The following is a 23,488-nucleotide window of genomic DNA, read 5'->3' on the forward strand; positions in this document are numbered from 1 at the left end:
CTAAACCTGAATAAGAAAACAATACACTAATTACCGGTGATCTTATATCCTGCTGTTTTGCTCAAAGGTGGGTTTGGATTATGAATTATTATTAAATATATTTATGTAGTCACCATTCAATAAATATTTATTGTGTGACTTGCAACAAAATACTAAACACATAATACAGTGGTACCTTGGTTTGCATACGTCTTGGTTTGCATATGTTTTGGATTACAAACACGTCAAACCCGGAAGTGCGTGTCCCTGTTTGCAACCTTTTTGGGGATTAAACCCCCCCCCTTTTTTTATTACGAACAAATTTTTTTTGGAGGCCCCATTGGCAAAAGCGTGCCTTGGATTACAACCTGTTTTGGTTTACAAACGGACCTCCGGAACAGATTATGGTTGTAAACCAAGGTACCACTATATACATAAAACAAGAAACCTCAAAAAAACTTCCTTGCGTTGAGGCAGCATGAAATAATTTACATCCCTGTTCTAAAACAGTTTAAAAGTTTGGGTGAACAAAAGGGACTTCAGCTGGCACTGAAAATACCATAAAGTCTCTGTATGACCATCTCTGGGGAGGCTGTTCAACAGCTGAGATGCCACTAATGGAAAGTCCTTTTCCCTGGTACCCCCCTGCTTTGCTTTGCCTGCTGAAGCTACCCAGAGGAACGCCTCCAAAACAATATTAAGCTTCAGTTGGCATGTGCAGGATAAGGCAATTGGTATGTTAATTGGGACTAGATTATTTTTGCAGGATAGAATTGAAGGAAGCCTTGAGTTCAAGCCTCTCCTCTGCTATGGACACAAATGGCTGTAAAGCTTTCTCTTCCCTTTTAGTTTAACCACTAGGTTATCTGAACTATGGTTTGTTGAAATAAGGCGGGTGTGTGTTTGTGCGCACACACACACACACACACACGGCAACAAATAGCTCCTTAAACCAAGGTTACAGTTGCCAAAACAGAATATCTATTTGCCATTTTGGGGCAAGACATATGTAAAGTTGTATTTTTTAAATGACTGTCTATGATTGATTATCTGTTAAACATCTGGCTAGTTCATATGACAACATAGGGCTATGATGGCCAAACTTGGCCCTCCAGCTGTTTTGGGACTACAGTTCCCATCATCCCTGACCACTGGTCCTGCTAGCTAGGGATGATGGGAGTTGTAGTTGCAAAACAGCTGGAGGGCCAAGTTTGGCCATCACTGACATAGAGCTAGGTTAAGAACCTTGTGAACTTAAAAAAGAAAAGTCACTTGATCCAGGGCAGGGACAGTCCACACACACACATATATATATCAGCCTATTCCTCCCTCCGCTTAATGATGACACAGACCATTCATAATGTAAGAATATTCTTACATTACTGTGAGCAGGGCAGTGGGGTAGGGTAAGTGAAGGCAAACTACAATAATTAACTGTAATGTCGTTCGCTGCTCCCGTTCAAGCTGCACAGAAAAAGCATTTTGGTTCCCGAAATTCATTCGAATTCTGCAGATAAAATATAACTGATAGAATTCTGCAGCATGTGGTATTAGTGTGTGAAAACAGTCAAGATCCAATTATCCCCAGGCATGCACCTCCAGATGGTGGAGATATCAGGTGCTGCCATCCTGGCACCAGGTATTTTCACTTGGTTGCAAGTGGCCAATAGGCAGGTGCAAAATGTGCCTGGCTAACTTCGAACACTGCTTCAAACCATAGGTTATAGGTTTGTCTCAATTAACCATAATTACGATTAAGGTGTGAATGTCATGAACAGTTGCAGTGAATCTAAAACAGAAGCAAAAGCTTCCAAACTCATTGCAGTTGTGCCAGAAGAGGAAAGTGGGCCTGACTTGTTGAGAGTATTATTGCTGCATCGGGTATCATAGCTGAATAGCTTTCCTTTGGGAGGGTAACTTTTCTTCTGCAGGTTTTTTAAAAATTAAATAAACACTTTGTCAGATTTGTTTCTTACTAGTATATTTCCTCTAGTACATTTCCTTCTCTTGAAAAACAAAAAACCCAGACTCTTGACTTTTGATTGAAGTGCATAACATTGGAAATCAGTTTTCTATTTCTTTGAAATACACTACTTTGCCCAACAGTTATCCCCTGATTCTAGGAAGTGTGGGACACTTGTTACAGCTCAATCTTTTGCACATGTGTTTGAAAGTAAGTTATATTTTGTTCAGTGGAACTTGGTTTTTTGTTGTTTTTTAGAAAAGGGTGCATAAGATTGAAGCTTCACCTATCAACAATAAGTGATTATTTATACTTGAATAGACCCACTGAAAGCAATAAACTTAAAGTAACATTTTTCTTGGGGGTGTAACTCATTCCATCCTCATTTAGATTGATCATGTGCAATGTTCTAAATGTGCGATGGCCAAACTTGTCCCTCCTGCTGTTTTTGGACTACAACTCCCATCATCCCTAGCTAACAGGACCAGTGGTCAGGGATGATGGGAATTGTAGTCCAAAAACAGCTGGAGGGCCAAGTTTGGCCATCACTGCTCTAAACAGCATCTCCTATGCTTCCTTCCAGCTTAAAAATTTCATGTCTTTACTGCAGATAAATGTGTAGCACAAAACATTTCTCCATCTTGACTGTCTTTAATTGTTTTCCTATTTTGTAATGTGCATTCTTCAGCAGACTGAACTTAGGTCTGTTGTGCGTGTTTCCGTGGGTGGCAAAGTTGTTTGCATAGTTGTCACCTCCTCTCCGGTTACTGCTCTGGTGCTTTAGATAAGGGATATATTTCCTGCACGTGGAACTAGAATAAATTGTGTCAGTGTGTAACAGTCTATGTAGTATTCTACCAGCTTTGGGATTGCTGATTTTAAATGCAATTAATTTTGCTTGAATAATTTTGACTGGGGAAATGTAACATGGTAAACCTAATGAAAATACAGCCCTAGTGGCTATGTCATACTTAAGTACTGACAGCCCAGAAAATACTCTAGTTTATGTTCCCTTACATGTTAACATGTTTCTTTCCCTTCCCTTAAGAATGTGAAACTGTCTGCTGAAGTGGAACCATTCATTCCTCAGAAGAAGGGTCCGGATTCACTTATGATGTCTATGGCGTTACCTACTGACAGTGGAGGAGTTAATGGCGTGGAACCAGCTCCTATTCCTAGCTACCTGATTACTTGCTACCCATTTGTTCAGGAAAACCAGTCCAATAGGTAATTAAATATATTCTGTGACAAAATAAATGAATGTAAACATTTTCTGCATCTGCCATTTAGTTTTCTGTGTTCCCTAAAATACTGGGAAGCTTTCACACTAAAATTCAGCACTTAAAGCTGAAATTTTGTGCATGTTTTCTTGGGTGTAAGCTGTTCCAAACTTAGTGGCACTTGCTTCTGGGTAAACATGTGAGGATTAGATTGCATGTTAGTTGAATAATATGGTTATAGAAGGAACTTATTTGCTTTCTCTCCAGGTTTTTTTTTTAACCATTCAGAAAAATCATCTATTTTTTGTGTCTCCTGAATGAAAGGTGGTGAGGCTCAGACCTTCAAGCCACCTCTTAAATTTGCTACAGTATCTGTTAGAGCAGCGAAATTAGCTTCATGCCACTTCCAAAATGTGGCAGTGGCCTCCATTTGCTGCCTTCTTTGCATAGTTGCTGAGAATAGATGAAAGGCAGAAAACTGCTCATATTTTCACCGAGCATAGGACTATGATGAAACCTCTGGAAACATCATGTAATTCAGGTCTCCCTTTGATGTTTAAGGCTGCAGTTGTAACCCCATTTACATGAAAGTAAGCACCATTAAGGGACACGGGTGGCGCTGTGGGTTAAACCATAGAGCCTAGGGCTTGCTGATCAGAAGGTCGGCGGTTCGAATCCCCGTGACGGGGTGAGCTCCCGTTGCTTGGTCCCTGCTCCTGCCAACCTAGCAGTTCGGAAGCACGTCAAAGTGCAAGTAGATAAATAGGTACCGCTCCGGCGGGAAGGTAAACGGCGTTTCCGTGTGCTGCTCTGGTTTGCCAGAAGCGGCTTAGTCATACTGGCCACATGACCTGGAAGCTGTACACCGGCTCCCTCGGCCAATAAAGCGAGATGAGCGCCGCAGCCCCAGAGTCGGTCACGACTGGACCTAATGGTCAGGGGTCCCTTTACCTTTAAGCACCATTAATTGAGCAGAATTTAATTCTGAATGGACATTGTGAGGACTTGGCTATAAGTTTACCTGTAAAAACATAGGACTGCCATGCTAGTATAGCACTTGATATCTCACAATAGTGTAATACTTAGCTTGTGCAGTACAGTTTGGTGCAACTAGTTCCTCATACCTCAAACTGGACAGCCATATGAACACAGTGGGGAAATGTATGTGGGATGGACAGCACTTAGCACTTGCAAAATCTTTCTTTTTGGTTTTAAAGGAAAGAAGTGGTCTGGTGGACTCTTGCACACTTAACCATTCAGAAAGTGTATTATTCTCTTCCTCTCCGCAGGCAACTTCCGCTGTATAACAATGATATCAGATGGCAGCAGCCTAACCCAAACCCTGCTGGTCCATACCTTGCTTATCCCATTATTTCTGCCCAGCCACCTGTTTCTGCTGAATACACATATTACCAACTGATGCCAGCACCATGCGCCCAGGTCATGGGCTTTTATCATCCATTTCCAGCCCCTTACTCAGCACCCTTCCAGACAACAAGTGCCATAAATACAGTCACAGCAGAATGCACGGATCGCCCAACCCAACCCAACCAGGTCTTTTCATTATGTAGCCAGCAGAGTAGAAGCTCCAACAGGGGACCAGCTGTGCAAAAAGTAAGTCCATTTAGCAAGCAACATAATTGATGGATGAATGGCTAGTTTGGAATATATCGGTGAAGTATATGTTTGTCAATACAGTCCAACCTCAGTCCTCAAACGCCTCTGTTTTGGAACATTTTGGCTCCCGAATGCTGAAAACCCGGAAGTAAATGCTCCGGTTTGCAAACGTTTTTCTGAAGCCGAACGTCTGACGCAGCTTCCTCTTGAGTGCAGGAAGCTCCTGCAGCCAGTTGGAAGCCGCACCTTGGTTGTTGAACAGTTCGGAAGCTGAACGGGCTTCTGGAACGAATTACATTCGACAACCAGGGTTTGACTGTATCCATATCATTGTTGTAAAACACTATGCTGGGATTGAAAATCCTTTAAAAAAATATTTTACACCAGAAATGGAAGAATCTAGAAAATATTTTTGTACAGAGAATAAACTTTTTGAATTCCTCATGCCTTATCTGGGCAGCATAAAGCACAACCTCTCATTTGTGCCCTTTCTCATTTGGCCCTCCAGCTGTTTTGGGACTACAATTCCCATCATCCCTGACCACTGCTGCTGGTGCTGTTTGCTAGGGATGATGGGAGTTGTAGTCCCAAAACAGCTGGAGGGCCAAGTTTGGCCATGCCTCGTTTATGCAATTGGGCATGCGCAAAAGCCCAAGCCTAGGTGTTGTGTGTTGCTGATTCAAAACCTTTTCACATGTAGACACACATATATCATAGTTTTTATCTGATACAGGTATCAAAACTAACAAAAGTTAAAACAAGGTCCATTATAAAATGCACCTTTCTGAAAGATAAAATAGTTCTTTTTATTTTTTGACTGCTTAGGATTTGAGGATAAAGCAGTTTGAAAAAAATAAAGGACATCCTTAGTTTATTTTGCCAGCAGAATATGGTGGTCACTGAGCTGTCTAAAAAATAGCCTTCCAATATATTTTGCTATATCTAGTGCACACAAGTCCTGTTGAATTCAGTATGTTTTACACATGTGCAATTGGAGGCAAGATTGTAACCATAGTTCTGTACACGTCTGTTGTCTAGAGTAATGTAATGTTCACAGTTTTATTTCTTAAAAAGTGGTACAGCATCAGCCTAATTTCATTTTTGGTGTTTCTGAAGTGCTGTGGTAAGATTGTAGTGTTGAACTCGATACATTTTAAAAACCTTTACCCTTCCTTCTTGAAAATCATGAATACCTGTAGCTCACATCCATGCAAACATGAATAGGTGTCATATTTATGTACAGTGGTACCTCTGGTTGCGCACGGGATCCATTCCGGAGCTCCAGTCAGATCCCGAGGAATTCGCAACTGGAGGTACCTGTTCTGCACATGCACACAACGTGGTAGGTGAAACCCTGAAAAATACTTCCGGGTTTGCCACGTGCGTAACCCGAAGGATACACAACCAGAGGTGTGCATATCCAGAGGTACCACTGTACTTGCTTTTGAAATTTTATTTTTAAAATGGTTAAATGACAGTTCTTAAAAAAACACAGGCAGCCATACGGATGTAATATTTTTAAAAACTCTTAAAAGCCACCATAATAGTAAATTGCTGCTTTTGGCAAATTAATTCCAAAACGAATTAATAGTATTTAAGTGCTGCCTAACCTCTGCTTAAGATGTATTAGTGCTGTTAATTTATCCATTTGAGTTACCCTTAATACTGTCTTCCATAATTCCAAGACTGATAGAATTCTGGACCATTTCCAATTCTTAATTATCATACTTGGACACCTACCAAAAGGTTCTCAATACATTTTTAAAAATCACACTTAACAGTTATACTTCAGTAAAGCACTGTTACTGAAATGTCAGAATTTCAGCAACTAGACATGCTAGGCTTGGGTTCCAAACACGTTGCAGTAGCTGGAACATCAGAAGTGTGAATGTACCTAATGTAGAAATCATAGTTTATTAGTTATCAGTACAGATAGATGAAAGCCGCTTAGCAAAATATGAAAGATCTTTAAACAATGGACTGTGTTTGGTACTCATTATTTATTCATTGTTTTGTATGGAACATACGTTGGTTTTTTTGTTAAAGTGCTGATTGGTCTAAGGTTAGTTTCCAAATGTTTGCGGATAATATTTAATAATCTTCTGTGGTTATTTTCTATGGAAATTGTCTTTCCTAAACCAAGTCCACTGGCATACCAAATAAATCTCTTTCCTTGGCTAATCATTTTAAACAGCAACAGCCTCCACAGATACACATAAAAAGCAAAAGGCCTCCAGTGAAAAGTGTTGCTATCCAGAAAGAGACCAGTGCCTCGGGCCCTGAGAGCAGACCTAAAATTGTACTCTTGGTGGATGCTTGTCAGCAAACAGGTACAGTAATATTCTGTGCTTAAGTGAAATTTCATTGTACCTGAAAAGGTCCTTGTACAAAGCTTATATAGGAATATCTGTGATGGAAGTATTGGGTGTTCCTCCCATTCTGAGATGATATGCTTAATCTGCCTTGGCTCCTGGGCAAGTTTACGTTGGCTATTAGGCATCATTCAGGTGGTGTATCTCCCTTCTTTGCCACTAATGTTTCTGTCTTTTTAAGTCAAATTTTATTCATTTATTTTCTCAGAACGTATTCTTATGAACATAATCACAACTGACAATATATTACTCCTTTCAGTCTAGCTGCCCAAGTCCGAAAATGGTCCAGTGAGGACCAACTATGCTGAATGGCCACAGAATGCTGACCAGGGCAGAGGGAATGGAATATGGGGAAGAAGGAATAGTTTCTTAAAAATGAGCATAATTAACTAGAATCTGGGACATTTCCCACACAACATAGCAACAGCTGTTCTTATTTGTTTTTAGCATTTTGTATTTGATCTGTGCTGTTTTAATTTGTGTAACACTCCTTGAGTCCCATTGTGGGGGGAAAGTGGGCTATAAATAAAATAAAAATAGGTACCATCCATTGCCTATTTTGCACTTTAGAAACTCAAGCACCAAGGCTGTAGAAGGAAGCGGAAATTATTGCCATCTGTACTTGTAACAAAACACTCTGGCAATGGGTTGTTCTAGATAGCTATCTAGAATGCCTGATAATTCTATTACTACTGTGACAGTTCTTCTTAACTGCTTGTATGTTTGTGGAAGAAGACTAGGTTGCTTCAAAGGACTGTTGGTTCTTAGTAATCCCACTTCCCTTGCATTGCAGACTTTCCATCAGAGATCGCAAGCAAATCACTGTCTGAGAGTGTGAGCGCCATGCACTGGAAACCAAAAAGTAGGCGGCGGCGAACCTCCCATCCTGCAGAATCCTCTAGTGAGCAAGGGGCTAGCGAAGCAGACATTGATAGTGACAGTGGTTATTGCAGTCCTAAACACAGCAACCAGGCTGCTGGTGTGACCTCAAGGAGCACAGAATCTGCTGCATCAAATGTAGGTAAACCCCTGAAGTGTTTAAAAGGGATGAAGATGGCACAAAATAAGCAAAATCTTAAAATCTCTTCTTTTTTAAAATTTTCAGATGATGGAACCATCAATACATCCAGGTAACTTTCATATATATAGAGAGATCAAAAAATCTCAAGCACTCAAGCTTTGCTGTTTTTGCCAACATTCTCTTCCTAACAGCATCAATAAACCACCTTTTTTTCTATTGTCCTTCCGTCTGATAAATATGCCAGGCCTGAGGTGAAAATTAAGCTCCATAAGAAATGCATATAAGGCTTCATTTTTAATTGTGCATTCCTTCTTATGTTAACACAATGCAAGTAACTTACAGTAAAGGAACAAATAAATGTTCGTTTAGAAAGAAAACATGTTGTACTTGGCAGACAATACACATGGGAGTAATAGCTATAACAAGCCACTTTCATTCAAAATTATCTGATGTGAACCATTAGAACAGGTAAAACTACTGAAAACAGGAACTAATTTTACAGGGTATATATACACAGAGCTAGATTTTGCACCTAGCTGTCTCTCCCTATATGTATAACTTTCAGTACTGTTGGAGAATGGATATATTTTTTTACACTTTGTTTTTCATACATGGAGTATTTCCTTAAATGTCTGCGGTGTTTATTTCAGGAGCCGTCAGTTGGGCAAGTGTCAGTTCCCAAGCAACTCAGAAAAAGCCTTGGATAGAGAGAACACCTGTTTTCTCAAGAGGTGGACGGCAACCTGAGCAGTGTAGTAACTCACAGGTAACCTTTTACTATGAAAACCCTAAACTTAGTGTAAGTTTTGCAGGTTAAGCAGGGCTGTACATCAGTTTCTTTAAAAGATGAAAACTACTGTAGAAAGCATGTAAAACTGGCAGACTTGTATCATGCATTGATTCAGAGCTATAGAGAGCATTTGGGGATACAGTGGTGCCTCGCAAGATGAATGCCTCGCAAGACGAAAAACGCGCAAGACGAAAGAGTTTTCCGTTTTTTGAGTCGTTCCGCAAGATGAATTTCCCTATGGGCTTGCTTCGCAAGACGAAAGTTATTGCAAGTTTGTTTCCTTTTTCTTAAAGCCGCTAAGCCGTTAATAGCTGCTAAGCCGTTAATAGCTGCTAAGCCGCTAATAGCCGTGCTTCGCAAGACGAAGAGACTCGCGGAACGGATTAATTTCGTCTTGCGAGGCACCACTGTATCATTAAAGGGCACATGAGATTTATAACCATTTAGTCATGATAAGAGTTATTTCATGATAGTTGGGAAAAGTACCAGTCCATAATATGTTTTGGGTTGTGTTTTTTTAATGCACGTGTAGCCTGCCTTTAGATGTAGGGGACATAGCACATCTTCAGAGAGAAGACAGAACTTGCAGAAGAAACACGAGAAGCCTATAACCATAAACCAGTCAAACAGAACCGAGCCAAGTCCTGAGCCCCTCTATTTTGAGGTAACTTTTTTATTCATTCATAGTAATTGTCACACAAAACCCTCACTGAAATTTTTGAGTGGACGATGGCGGCCTTGTAATCGGCTTATCCTGTTTTGTCAGCTCCACTCCACCCTGTCTGCCTCTGGAAGAAGCGAACCATAAGGATTTGCTGGGTGTTACTTGCAAATCTTGTGGTTTCTTTCTTTCTAAACAAACAATGAGTAGAAGCCAAGATTTGTTCTTTGCTTGCCGTTTGCAGTTTGTTTGGAAGAAGCAACCTGTGGTTACTGGTTCACACATAATCCTAAGCCAGGTTTCATGGTTTGTTTCTCCTGGAGGCAGGCAGAGCTGAATCCATGAACCAGAGCTCCATGCACCAGCATACTGTTCACTGTTCAGAGTGAGCCTTGGTTTTATTTTTGACCATGGATTATTGAACTATATGGGGAACCTTGGGGCCCGAGGCAGAATGCCACCCTCCAGGTCTCTCTATCTCCCGCTTTGGCCTTGCTTCCTCCTTGAGCATTTTTGCCTGGCTTGCTTGTGTCACTCGACTCATTAAACTTCTTGCTTGCTTGAATGCCAAACAAAGAGGGATTGGGGAGTGTGTGTGTGTGTGGAAATTATTGTACAAAGGTACAAATGTTATCTGTTGCTCTTCCCATTTCTGTTTCTGGAACTACCCACTACTATCAGGTAGCCCCTGAAAGACTGCCCAGGAGGACCTGTGGCCCTCGGGTTCCCAACACCAGGATTATTATTATGTGCAAAGAAGGCTGTTTTTGTCTCCTACATAATAGGCATGCTCATTTTGAAAGCATATAAACTTGCCTTTCAAATTTCATTGTTACTTTTTAGTGTGTCCTAGAATCTTGCTGCCAGCATCTTCCCTTCTCTAATTGTTGCATGATGAGTGTCTCGTGATTGGGCAAGTTATTCTTTTTTAAGCATTGCAGAATGGCATCTGCTAACTCTGCTAATGGCTTAAGTGAGGCCTTGGTGCCTAGTAGAGATAGAGCCATGCAAACTAAATTCATTTCAAATCCTCCCAATATTTTTATTTAGGATGAAGATGAATTTCCAGAGTTAAACAGTGAAAATGGAAATTCCAAGGGTGGTAATATGCAGCTGAAACATGCCCCTAAAGTGGTAAGAGGCTTTTATAATGTAAATAGTATTTTGATTTAAATTAGCTACTTTTCTTCGCTAGATATTGTGATTGACTATTGATAATGCAGCAGCAGTGAATGCTTCTGTTCTGTGGGAGTGGAGAAAAAGAGAATGTGCTGGAACGAGGTACAGAATTCAGTTTCATAAGAATATTTGCTTTTAAAGAAGGAAGCATGTTTCTAGCCCTTTATGGCTTGGATTATATGCCCGAAAGTATGATCAATGTCTGCTGAAATCTCAAAAGCCAGAGGTGTGGAAGGAGCTTCAACACCTTGCATAGCTCGTTATTCTAGTCATGACTGGAGTAATAATTGGAATAACTAATGCAAAATAGAAGAGTTCTGTTTTCCCCCTCCATGTGCATATACCAGCAGCAAGTAAAAAGATTCAGCCTTTCTGGAGTAAATCATTCATGCTAGTAATATTTTGAGTCTCTAGATTATTTATGAGTTGCCTTTTTCATGTGACCTCAAAGCCATTGGTAGAGGACTGCAGCTGCAAATAATTGCTTAGACTTAACTGAGATACTGTTTAAATAAAGCACTCAGATCACTTAGGGAGTCCTATATGAGTGTACTAAGTTGTGTGCTGATACAGTTGAGGTAGTTTGGGAAACAAGGTCAACTTGGGCAAGTTTGTGATGAGCTATGCTTTCTGTTGTAACACCTTTAAAGCTGTGCTCCCTCTCCTTGTTCACCCTAGTTGGATGGTTTACCCGAAAATTCTCCAATCAATATTGTACAGACTCCAATTCCAATCACCACATCTGTTCCTAAACGGGCAAAAAGTCAAAAGAAGAAAGCCCTAGCAGCAGCACTGGCTACAGCTCAAGAGTATTCAGAAATTAGCATGGAGCAGAGAAAACTCCAGGTCTGTTCTTTTTTATGTTATAATCGTGATTGGCTGCATATTTAAATCAGGGACAGCCAGCTGGAAGCCTCCGGCCTGGGTACAATCCCCAAAGCAATCATAATTACCAAAGGAGCCCTGGTGAACCTACCAAAAAGTTCATACATCTTCACTTGCAAGAAGAATGTTCAAGTTGTAATATTTCCTAGAATTACATCTCTCCTTCTAGGTTTTGTATGTACTGCCTTGCCTATGCCTTTGTTGTTTGTAAGCACACAAATATTATTGCTATATTGAACCAACGGTATCTTCTAGCACCCCACCCTCGGGAAAACAGATTAAACACCAAAATCAGGCATCCCCAGCCTTTGGCCCTCCAGATGTTTTGGACTACAATTCCCATCATCCCTGACCACTGGTCCTGCTAGCTAGGGATCATGGGAGTTGTAGGCCAAAACATCTGGAGGGCCGCAGGTTGGGGATGCCTGGCCAAGATCATGGGAAGTTTATAATGCCTGGTTTAAGTTATGCCTCTGGTCACTGGAGGTGAACTGTAGTATTTTTATTCTGATTATAGGAAGCAGTTTCAAAAGCAGCTGGAAAGAAGAGCAAAACACCTGTGCAGTTGGACTTGGGGGATATGCTAGCCGCTCTTGAAAAACAGCAGCAAGCTATGAAAGCTCGCCAGATCACAAATACCAGGCCCCTTTCCTACACAGGTGGGTGCATCTCTCTTGGCTGGTTTTTATAGCTAATAGTTTCTCAGCCGTTTTCCACCTAAGGCTAACCTGTGGTCCTCCAAAATCTGTTGGACTGCAGTGGCAATCGGTCCCAACCAGTGTGCCAAATGGTTGTAGATGATCGGAGTACGTTTTTGTTATTCAGTAAATGTTCGTACCATTCTGTATGATGAATAAAGTCAGGTTGGCTTGCGTATGTAATATTAAATGTCAGGGTGGCTTATTATATTTATAAAAAAGTATAGAATACAATAATGCATTGAAACCAGTACTACAACAACAACAACAAAACAACAACAACAACAATTTATTATTTACCCCCCCCCCCCAATCTGGCTGGGTTTCCTCAGCCACTCTGGGTGGCTTCCAACAAAAGATTAAAAATACATTAAAACATCATACATTAAAAACTTCCCTAAACAGGGCTGGCTTCAGATGTCCTCTAAACATTAGATAGTTCTTTATTTCCTTGACATCTGGTGGGAGGGCATTCCACAGGGCTGGTGCCACTATCGAGAAGGCCCTCTGCCTGGTTCCCTGCAACTTCGCTTCTCACAGTGAGGGAACCGCCAGAAGGCCCTCGGCGCTGGACCTCAGTGTCCAGGCAGAATGATGGGGGTGGAGACGCTTCTTCAGCTATACTGGGCCGAGGTCGTTTAGGGCTTTAAAGGTCAGCACCAACACTTTGAATTGTGCTCGGAAACATCCTGGGAGCCAATGTAGGTCTTGCTAAGCCAGCAGCAGAAAGCAATTCCTTGTTACAAGTGGCCAGCTGCCCGTAAATGCTTTGGTGAACAGAGACGTTTTCAACTGCTGTGGAAACTCATAAAATATAGACTACAATTATATTTCTGCTGCGAGTAAGTCCTATAGCCAGGGTGCTACCACAGAAAAGGCCTTATATTGAGTCACTGCCTGATGCACTACAGTAAATGGCAGAACCTCCAGAAGGGCTGCTTCTTCAGATCTCAGGACCTAGGCACCTACAGGTGTTTGGATTTCAAGTTGTTCAGGGCTTTATATGTCAACAGCAACATTCTGGATGCTTCTGAGCCCAATTCAGTCAGTGCAACTCTCTCATAAAACTGATGTCATATGGCTTCAATAAGCTACACCACTTGGCAGTCTGTCAGCTACTTTCTGCACTAGTTTACACTTCTGAATCCCCTAAAAGGGTGGCTCCATGTAGAGTGGATAATAATATAGCGCTATTAGGATCCGGGGGTGGGGGGTGGGAGCTATGGTTCAAATCTCCACTCAGCCTAATCTGGCTAACAGTATTGTTGCAAGGATAAAACGCAAGCCTCCGCAATTTCAAAAAATGGTTTCTGTGTGGCAATCCTCCTTGAGTGTATGAGGCTGGCTGTGCAGTTCTTTGAAAGCCAGCCAATTCTGCTAACAATTGAAATAACATACTATTAATTTTAAGGGACATGCCATGTTTCTGTTTCCTTGCTGAGCTAAAGTGTTCCTTCAAAACAGTAGACTAAACCGAATACTAGTTTAAAGCCATCTGGAAGCAGAATCGTTCCATTGTGTAACTTTCCTGTCATTGTTGTCGGTTTTTGTTTCCAATGAGAGGAAAAGGCTTTTGTAACAAGGGGGGGGCGGTTTTTTTTGCTAATGTTGGTTTTCTTTCAGTAGTAGGGGTTAGCGTAATGGTTGTCTTGATTTCATTCAGTTGGCAGTGCTGCACCTTTTCATGCCAAAGAACCTGCCAGCCGAAAATCCTTAACTAAAGGACAGCCGTCAGTGGGTTGTCTCAATCCTTTGGACTCCACTGCCCCAAAAGTGAAACGAGGAAAAGAAAGGGAGCTCTCAAAGCTGAAGCGTCCAACAGCACTTAAAAAGGTAAGCAGTTTCTAGAATGTTGCCTGTGGACATGGTGATCGTGACTCCTAATGGCCCAGCTTATTTTATTTTATTTTTATTGAAAGCAGGAGACAGGATAAGTTTCCATTCATGATCATGACATATGGTTCCCCTCCCACCCAGATGATGGGAACAAGCAGAGCACCAAGGAAGCCAGCCAGCCAATCAATACTGTCTCAGTAAAAGTGCTCGATTCAAAAAATGGTCTCCTTGTTCACAAAAACACAGTTTCCTTGATAAGCTGTTCTTCTCTTTGCCCCGCAGCATCTATTTCTGTGTTAATTCCCAGGGTTTGCCCACACTGACTTGTGCTGTGGGCCAAGCTGCCAATCTCAGGGTCGCCTATATTTAAGGTCATCTTTCTCATTCAGTGGCCTCTCTGCAAAGGCTGATACTGTATGCCCTTAAGACCAGTTGTGTTATTTCTAGCGGATGAAAAGTGGACATTTTACGCCACAAAAAGCTAAAAGGTTATATTTGCTTGTTTCTTTTCGGCAGCCCCCTTTGCATGCACAGCAACAACGCTGCCTCTGACTCTCCTGCACTCCAGCCCCGGGTCAGGCTTGACCTGGAAGTGCAGCTGCTGCAACCGGGTGTGAGAAAGCTGCCTCAGTAGCTCCCTTGCATGCCGGAGCCAGGCTTCAATGAGGGAGCATGTCATGGGGTGCCTGGTTGCGCCCCTTCCAAAAAATGTGCCTGGGGCTATGGCCCAGTTATGATGTCTGGGTCACAGGCTAACCACATACTTTATCTGTACCAGAGAGCATAAAGCTGGTAATCACTATCCTGTTAACTGTGTAGGATATGGCCCATAAAAGGGGCAACACGCATTTAATGAACAACGCAGCCTAAATGGCTTTCCTTTATACATTTTGGGATCCCAAAGATTTTTACAATGTCCCAGGTACATTGAGATTGTTGAATCGGTTAATCATAAATACTGTTTTGCACCACTTCTAAATAATAGCCATATCAATTTAAATACAGTGGAATCTTGGGTTAAGTTAACCTCGGGTAACGTAAACTTCAGGTTGCAAAAGCAGCAAACCTGGAAGTGTTTCGCTGTGCGCACATGCGCAGAAGTGTTCTACCACCGTGCGTGCATGCACAGAAGCGGTCTCTTCGGTTGCGAAAACTTTGGGATATTGCCGGACCTCCGGAATGGATCCCATTTGCAACCGGAGGTACCACTGTACTTGATTATTGTTGCATGGTTTTATTTGCAGGTTTGTGAGCAAAGGATTTTGGGGGGAGAAAAGTGTTTTTCAATTCTGACTTATTTTCATATGTTGCTGTGTTTTCTTCTTAAAAAGAAAGCATGCAAAAGTCAGGCATAACAAGGGCTTGGATCCAGTGATGTCCAATGTTAGCAGAAAGGCACCTCTGCTTATGCAAGACAGCACCACTGAATTATCCCAACTCTTCTCCGTCTTGCTACAACCTCCAGGGCCCTGTTCTGCAATGTTCTGGGGGTCCATTGATCCTCCAGAGCAGCTTTGAATGATGGGGTGGTGTCTAGCTTGTACAACAAGATTTTCTCTCCCCCATCTCTCAGATCCTACCCAATATGAAACAAAATAATACAGTTGTGAGGAGGCTAAGTTTGCTATTGCACATACATAAAAATGACAACTAATGGATTCGCCACTCCAGAGAGAAGGAAATTGAAATTTGCAATCATCAAGTATCATGTTCTTGAAATAAAAGATTGCATGTGCCACTGAGGAGCACAGCAAGATTTAAAATCATCTGGCAATTGAAATCACTATTTGCCCTAAATATTGGCAGATAGATTTATTATTCTCTGGTTTGCAATAAGGATATAATTTTATAAATGTGGTTAATCTTTTCTTTAAAAGAACTATTCTGTTTTAGAATATTTGATTATGTATATGATACTAATCTTAGTAACGTATTGTATATTATAATATATTCCCAACTTTTACATTGTTTCCTAATTTTCTTTTGAAATGGGTAATTTTCCTTTCTCGTGGTGTTTATAAAAAATACAATTTTTTCCTGCTGTCCCTTTATCGTTCAGAACATCCACCCACTTCTGAAAAATGACTTGCACTTAGGAACAAAAGATCCACAATAAATTGGCTATCCCTTTTTCTACAAAGCAGCAAGCTTATTAATTTGTAGAAGAAATTAGCATTGCTCACATTATCCTAAACTGTCTCTCCACCCCACCCCCCAGATTATCTTGAAAGAAAGAGAAGAAAAAAAGGGACGCTTATCTGTAGATCATACCCTTCTGGGAGCTGATGAAGAACAAGAGGTGAATCTGACTCCAAATCAGTCAGAAGACATAGCATCTCAAGAAGGTCAGAACTCTAAAGATTGAACTGAAATATCTGTCTAGATACAGTAATATGCTTTTCAGTATTCCCTGTGTGCATGTATGTGCCCTTGAACATTTTGTTTGTTTGTAATTTTAAGTAGAGTTACTAAATCAGGAGCTCTGTGTCTTGCCTATGGCAAGTATTGTTTTACTTAGGAATTTGGACCAGAAAGAGTAAGCTTTGTACATGTTTTTAATCTAAATTGTAAATATAATGTCACTCCAGAAGCTATTTTAGCCTTTCAAGAGCAGTAGGAGTCTGTGGAGGGGCAGCTGAAGAGCCTCTACAGCAGGCTTCCTCAACCTCGGCCCTCCAGATATTTTTGAGACTACAGTTCCCATCATCCCTGATCACTGGTCCTGCTAGCTAGGGATCATGGGAGTTGTAGGGCCAAAAAAAACATGGAGGGCCAAGGTTGAGGAAGCCTGCTCTATAGTAACATAGTCCATGACTTGGCAGCCTCAACATCTCAGCCTATAAGTTTTAAAAATTGTCTTGTTAGTTAATTGCTAGCTGTAGTTTAATATTTCCCCCCCAACTGAAAACAAACAAACAAACAAAAAAAAAAACAGCACAGCAACCACATGGTGTCAGTGCACCATTGTTTTGATGCACAAAAGCTGGATCTGTCAGATCATACTATTGGCTAATCTGGTTTACAGTGTTGGGTTCTTTTGAAAGTGTAATGGTGGCGTAAAGGAATGATATGTTCCAGTGATCCACACAGATGCTGTTTTTGACTTTATTATTTTCCTGTTACAGAAACCGGCTTGAGTGTGCCGAGTGACACTTCACTCTCTCCGGCAAGCCAAAATTCTCCTTACTGCATGACTCCGGTATCCCAAGGCTCACCTGCCAGTTCAGGAATAGGTAGCCCAATGGCTTCTTCAACCATCACGAAGATTCATAGCAAGAGATTCCGAGAGTAAGAGCTGTTTTTAAAAACTAACCTTCTGCATCACTTGTCCAATAAAATGTGTGTTACAATGTAAGTAGAATGATAGAATTGTAGAGTTGGAAGGGATCATGAATTTCATCTAGTCTAGCCCCTTGCAATGCAGAAATCTTTTTGCCCAGTGTGGGGCTCAAACCCATGACCTTGAGAGTAAGAGCCTCATGCTGTACCAACTGAGCTATCCCACAGAGTTTAGTTTATAATGGACCAAAAAAACCCAAGTTCAGCCAATGCTGCAAAGCATGACAGTTGCACTTAAATAAATCCCAGCTATGGTATGCATAGTGTATCATAGACAGGAAAGAAGGTATCTGCACCCCAAATATATTTGGATAGCTTAGTCAAGTCATAACTAGAAGAGAATACAAAAATAGGTATTCTTAGCCAATCCTGATGAGAGAGGATTTTGTAAATTACCCTTTGTGACAGACCACCTGTCTTTGCTTTACCTTTCTGTTCGAGTACCTGGGGTTACTTTGAGTAATACTAGGTTTTGGTATTCTGGATACCAATATTTGGTTCTCTAAATGATTTTCAGGATAGATTTTTTGGGGAGATACTTTAGTTTAGCCGGTTTGTATCAGAAACTTCTGTGCCATATTCTCTGCTAGTTTGAAATTTGGAATAACTGACAAAATAAAAACAATGATTCTAAAATTACACAAAGTTGTAGACATAAATGGCAAATCTGCCATGAAATATCAAGATAAACTTAAATATGTTCAATGAAAAGCTCTTTTAAAAAGGAATGCTTCAGCAGCCAAAAGTGCAGTGGCCAGGCAGATCTTGTGTGGAAGAAAATTCCCTTTCCAGCATCTTCCCTAACCTCACCTTAGAAAAGGATGGGGCATTCGGTGTGGTCTGTCCTTCTGATATAAAACCCTCTCTAAAGTATGAAGGTCCTGCTCTGATAATGGCTTTAAAACCAGCACCATAATTTGGGCTTGGAAACTATTAGCCTAGGCAGTTGTGCTTAAGATAAGAGGTATTCATTCTCCATAGCCAAGCAAATACGCAGCAGGAATTTGCATCAGCTGCAGCTTCTGAATAGTGTAGTTATATGTAATATTTCAAATTTCCTAGCACAGGTAACAGAGACCAGAGCTCCATCAGTGAAGAAGAGGGTCCAATTGGCTCACCGACTATTCCTGGATTCCTGTGATATTTTGCCCTTTCACACAACACTTGTAAATTACATTTGTACATGTTTCCAGATGCTGAAGTCATCTTGCCATTGAAAAACAAAATGAGCAAAACAATTTTCAAGTGACGTGGAAAAAGTATGGAAGGCCTGCATTCAGGGCAGCCTTGTAAATAACCCCAAGGAAGATACTAACCTCCAAAATACTTTATTACCCTGCTGGTGGCTCATTTCTTTCTCCTCTCTATCTTTGTGTGGAGTCAAAAGAAGAAATGGAGTGCTTGGTCATCATTAACTTGCTTGCAGTTCCTTATTTCCTGTGGCTACCAGGTGACAAATACAAGGCTGACCAAAGAGCGAATGTGGTGGCTTGAAATTGCTTTTTAAACATTCATAAGCTGTGATTGGAGCTTAAGGAACACTTGCCAGGGCTTTTTGTCTATAAAAAAAGAGGTGCTGGAACTTGCTGAGGTTTTTAAGGGAAGCACCCACCCAAAGCTGTTGAGCTTTTTCCAGCTGAAAAAAAAGCCCTGCTTCCTGCAGTGCAGATAGAAAGGCTTTAAAGTGATCTTTAAGTGGAAGACCAGGGTTCAAATCTGGATTTGTCCATGAAGCTCCCTGAGCCAGGCATGATCTCTCGGCCTAGCCTACCTCACACGGTCGGTGAAAGAAAAGAAAATGATGAAGGGGAGAACCATGTACACCACCATAAGCTCATTGAAAGATAGGTGTGTTATACATGCAATAATCAAAATAAAATAAATATATAGCTTTGGGCTACTTAGCAGATTAAAGTACAGTGGTACCTCGGATTACATACGCTTCAGGTTACAGACGCTTCAGGTTACAGACTCCGCTAACCCAGAAATATTACCTCAGGTTAAGAACTTTGCTTCAGGATGAGAACAGAAATCGTGTGGCGGCAGTGGGAGGCCCCATTAGCTAAAGTGGTGCTTCAAGTTAAGAACAGTTTCAGGTTAAGAACGGACCTGTGGAACGAATTAAGTACTTAACCTGAGGTACCACTGTATCTGGGTATTTTAACACAAGCTTTTCTCTCATATAGAGGGATGAGCTAAAGGACTTCAGAAAAGTGTAAAAACCTTGAGGAAAGGATAGTGAAAGCAGTTTGGCCTTCTTGAACTTTGTCTTATTGTATCCCTTCTGACTTTACAGGTACTGTAATCAAGTTCTAAGCAAAGAAATAGATGAGTGTGTGACCCTCCTGTTGCAAGAGCTTGTCAGCTTCCAAGAACGAATTTACCAAAAGGACCCCATGAGAGCAAAAGCAAAGAGGAGGCTTGTGATGGGTTTACGCGAGGTTACAAAACACATGAAGTTAAACAAGATCAAGTGTGTTATCATTTCTCCAAACTGTGAGAAAATCCAGTCAAAAGGTATTAATGATTATCTCTGGTGGACCACCTTCTCTTACAGCTTCGGTCTGGTTCTCTGCTTCAACACGGAATCATTTTTGTTTCTTTTTGCCTATGCTGATTTTTATTCTACGGGGCACTGAGGGGCTTTCAAAGAGTTGTGTGCAGAGTACCATGTGCACGCTGGGGCTTTTCTGTCTCCCTTTCCTCCTGCAGCTCCTTTCACCCCTCGAGAAGCCCCTGCAGAGGAATGCAGAATGATTTTGTGTGGCGCAGAGCCTGCCGATGGGGCAGGGGTTGTGGGCAGAAGACACGAGCAGATGTCATGACATGCACACACTTTATGCACTTTCTACTTGCACGGGAGGAGGGATTGCAACCTGGCTCACACATAGCTTGAAGCCAAAACTGGCTTAGCAGAAATAAGTACATGTGTGGGCTTCCGGAGAGGAGATCATGGCTGCTTTGCTTCTCTCCTCCATTTGTTCTGCTGCTGCACTAAGGCATAGTCCACCTTAACATGTTGTTTGAACTTGGGCTCATGGTTTAAGCGTACGCCAGACAAAACCGCAAGCTGTAACCAAAGTTGGTCTTTTGGCTTACAGCTTGTGGATTTTCTGGGAGCACTGAACCACAGGCCTGGTTCAGACAATACGTTAAGCCAGTACAAGTTTAGTGTGGCACAGCAGTCATGATCTCTGTGGAAGCCCACACATCTGCTCATTCGCAATTTGGCTTGGCATTGTCCTAACAAGGGCTTTATATTTTAATTGAACTTCCTGTCTAAGGCCTTTAGACCTTTTCTTTAGAACCTTATCTTACTGATAAAAATAAGTTGGCTTAAAGTAGCAATTTAGCCATCATTTTTATCCTTACATATGTAGCATCTTAAAACTGGCAAATTATATTTAATTATATGACTGAATTTTGAGCTGCAGCCAGTACCAACTTCCTGACTCCTGTGCCTGTGTGCTGCGGGTTTTTGTGACATCCACGTTTTGTGTTTTTTTGGTATGCTCTTAAATCTTAGCTCTTTGCCTAAAATACAGAATGTGTGAAAGGTTTTAATAGTTCCTCATCCTGTGCTGCATTGATACAGTTTTCATTGGTTGGAAATGTGTAGTTGGACTTAAGCATTTGATTATTGATGTAAAGTTAGCAGACTTTAAACTAGTTATGAGGAAGTTCTTCACAATTTAATCTTCTGTTGTTCTCCCGGCATGTACCAAGGTGGACTGGATGAAGCTCTGTACAACGTAATAGCCATGGCACGGGAACAAGAAATCCCCTTTGTCTTTGCCCTGGGTCGTAAAGCTCTTGGTCGCTGTGTGAACAAGCTAGTTCCTGTTAGTGTGGTCGGAATCTTCAATTATTCAGGTGCTGAGGTAAGAGCATATAAATCAACTCTGCCACTATGCTGTGAATTCTTTCTGTTTCACTGAGTTCCTAAGATTACAGTGGTACCTCGGGTTACATGCGCTTCAGGTTACATACGCTTCAGGTTACAGACTCCGCTAACCCAGAAATAGTGCTTCAGGTTAAGAACTTTGCTTCAGGATGAGAACAGAAATCGTGCTCTGGTGGCGCGGCGGCAGCAGGAGGCCCCATTAGCTAAAGTGGTGCTTCAGGTTAAGAACGGACCTCCGGAACGAATTAAGTACTTAACCTGAGGTACCACTGTATTCATAATGGTGCCTGACCCGTGCCACATATCCCATTACTGAGCTTTGTATGTGTTGCGTTCTCCACACTTTTGAAGTAACCCAGATCAAATCCTCCTCTTCGCACACGTCCATGCATCCTAAAACGTGAAGAGTACTGCCTGCCCATCAAATGCGATACACAAGAACCATGAGAGTAGAGTCAGGCTCCTGCTTTCAAATGAGCACTCTTGCAGAAATCTGATTGGTTCCTTCACAGAATTTCGAAGAATGACAGGAAATGAGCCTGGAAAAGGAGCAGGCTAAAAATACACTAAAAGCACTTACCCATTTTTGACACGTGAATATGGGCCATATCCGATATTAAATGTATGTCTTTTTTTTCTCTTAATCGGAAGAGAAATTGGAGTGAGAGCCAGAAATCTCATCTTCATTAAATATTAAGGAAAGTGGCTCACAATGTTTTTACAAAACGTAAGTGTCATATTCACTAGGGAGTGCTCTGTTAAGTAAAATGATGCTTCCATTTTGCACTAAGCTACACCATTCAGTGGAACACACATACCCCTGCCCCCCCCCCAATTTCAAACTAGGCTTTATAATTCAGATGTAATCAAAGGATCTTATTTTATCTACATTTTATTGCCATGCCTAATTTTAGTTGGCATGTAGAATTTTAGCTGGTGCAGAACTAGAATGTTTTTTTTGCTATCCCTATAATGAATTTCTTCAGCCAAGTGATACCCTTATGTGGCTAGGATCTAGGGATGAATTCCAGTCCATGGTAATTTAACAAGTGTTTACAAGCCAGTTTCATTCTGTTGCTGCATTAAGCTGCAATTTCAGAGAGAGTGTGTAAACTTAGTTTATCTCAGCATATTCATGTCTAAATATGGGTGGTATTCAGCTAAAGTTTACTCAGAGTAGACCCATTTAAATTAATGAACCTGACCTAAGTTTAGGTCCATTAATTTCATTGGTTCTACTCTGAGTAAACCTTACCTGAATACCTCCCACTTAATTCTAAATTACATTTGTAATGCATTTTATTACATTTTGGGTGACTGACAACCCCAGATCTTGGGATACAAAAGAGCAAAATCCAGACTATAATTCTGTTCCATTCCACATGTTAGTGTTGGTTTGTATCAGCATTCCAAGAAATCAGATTCCTCAAACATCCCTCAAAGACCATTGTCTATACCTCTAGCTAGTGTGCAGTTCTTTCTCCCAACTTGATCCACAATCCCTGTGGATCTATAAACTTGAGGCTATCAGTAGGTAAGGTTACTACTGTTTCAACTATCTCCTTCTGAACTATCATGGTACAGTCTTTGGGTCGCAGAATGAGAGGCTTGTTGGTTTCCCTCCTCAGATTCCTTGTTGTTGTTTAGTCGTTTAGTCGTGTCCGACTCTTCATGACCCCATGGACCAGAGCACGCCAGGCACTCCTGTCTTCCACTGCCTCCCGCAGTTTGGTCAGACTCATGTTTGTAGCTTTGAGAACAGTGTCCAACCATCTCGTCCTCTGTCGTCCCCTTCTCCTTGTGCCCTCCATCTTTCCCAACATCAGGGTCTTTTCCAGGGAGTCTTCTCTTCTCATGAGGTGGCCAAAGTATTGGGCCTCAGCTTCACGATCTGTCCTTCCAGTGAGCACTCAGGGCTGATTTCCTTCAGAATAGATACGTTTGATCTCCTTGCAGTCCATGGGACTCTCAAGAGTCTCCTCCAGCACCATAATTCAAAAGCATCAATTCTTCGGCGATCAGCC

General features: G+C 41.4%; 1 protein-coding gene across 1 annotated transcript in view; it reads left to right on the top strand.

The window, feature by feature from the left end:
* Nucleotides 1-23,488, top strand: part of SECISBP2L (SECIS binding protein 2 like) — a 34,774-nt gene that overhangs the window by 7,549 nt on the left and 3,737 nt on the right. The window contains exons 2-16 of the mRNA XM_080980327.1: nucleotides 2,991-3,169; nucleotides 4,452-4,776; nucleotides 6,974-7,109; nucleotides 7,945-8,168; nucleotides 8,257-8,281; nucleotides 8,823-8,938; nucleotides 9,495-9,626; nucleotides 10,674-10,757; nucleotides 11,481-11,648; nucleotides 12,205-12,346; nucleotides 14,049-14,218; nucleotides 16,440-16,566; nucleotides 17,347-17,509; nucleotides 19,857-20,077; nucleotides 21,287-21,441. Coding sequence (XP_080836453.1) covers nucleotides 2,991-3,169; nucleotides 4,452-4,776; nucleotides 6,974-7,109; nucleotides 7,945-8,168; nucleotides 8,257-8,281; nucleotides 8,823-8,938; nucleotides 9,495-9,626; nucleotides 10,674-10,757; nucleotides 11,481-11,648; nucleotides 12,205-12,346; nucleotides 14,049-14,218; nucleotides 16,440-16,566; nucleotides 17,347-17,509; nucleotides 19,857-20,077; nucleotides 21,287-21,441 — 2,367 coding nt within the window. The remainder of the gene's footprint in view (nucleotides 1-2,990; nucleotides 3,170-4,451; nucleotides 4,777-6,973; nucleotides 7,110-7,944; nucleotides 8,169-8,256; nucleotides 8,282-8,822; nucleotides 8,939-9,494; nucleotides 9,627-10,673; nucleotides 10,758-11,480; nucleotides 11,649-12,204; nucleotides 12,347-14,048; nucleotides 14,219-16,439; nucleotides 16,567-17,346; nucleotides 17,510-19,856; nucleotides 20,078-21,286; nucleotides 21,442-23,488) is intronic.

Source organism: Podarcis pityusensis, assembly GCF_964106645.2.
Source record: "Podarcis pityusensis genome assembly, chromosome: 14".
Lineage (NCBI taxonomy): Eukaryota > Metazoa > Chordata > Lepidosauria > Squamata > Lacertidae > Podarcis > Podarcis pityusensis.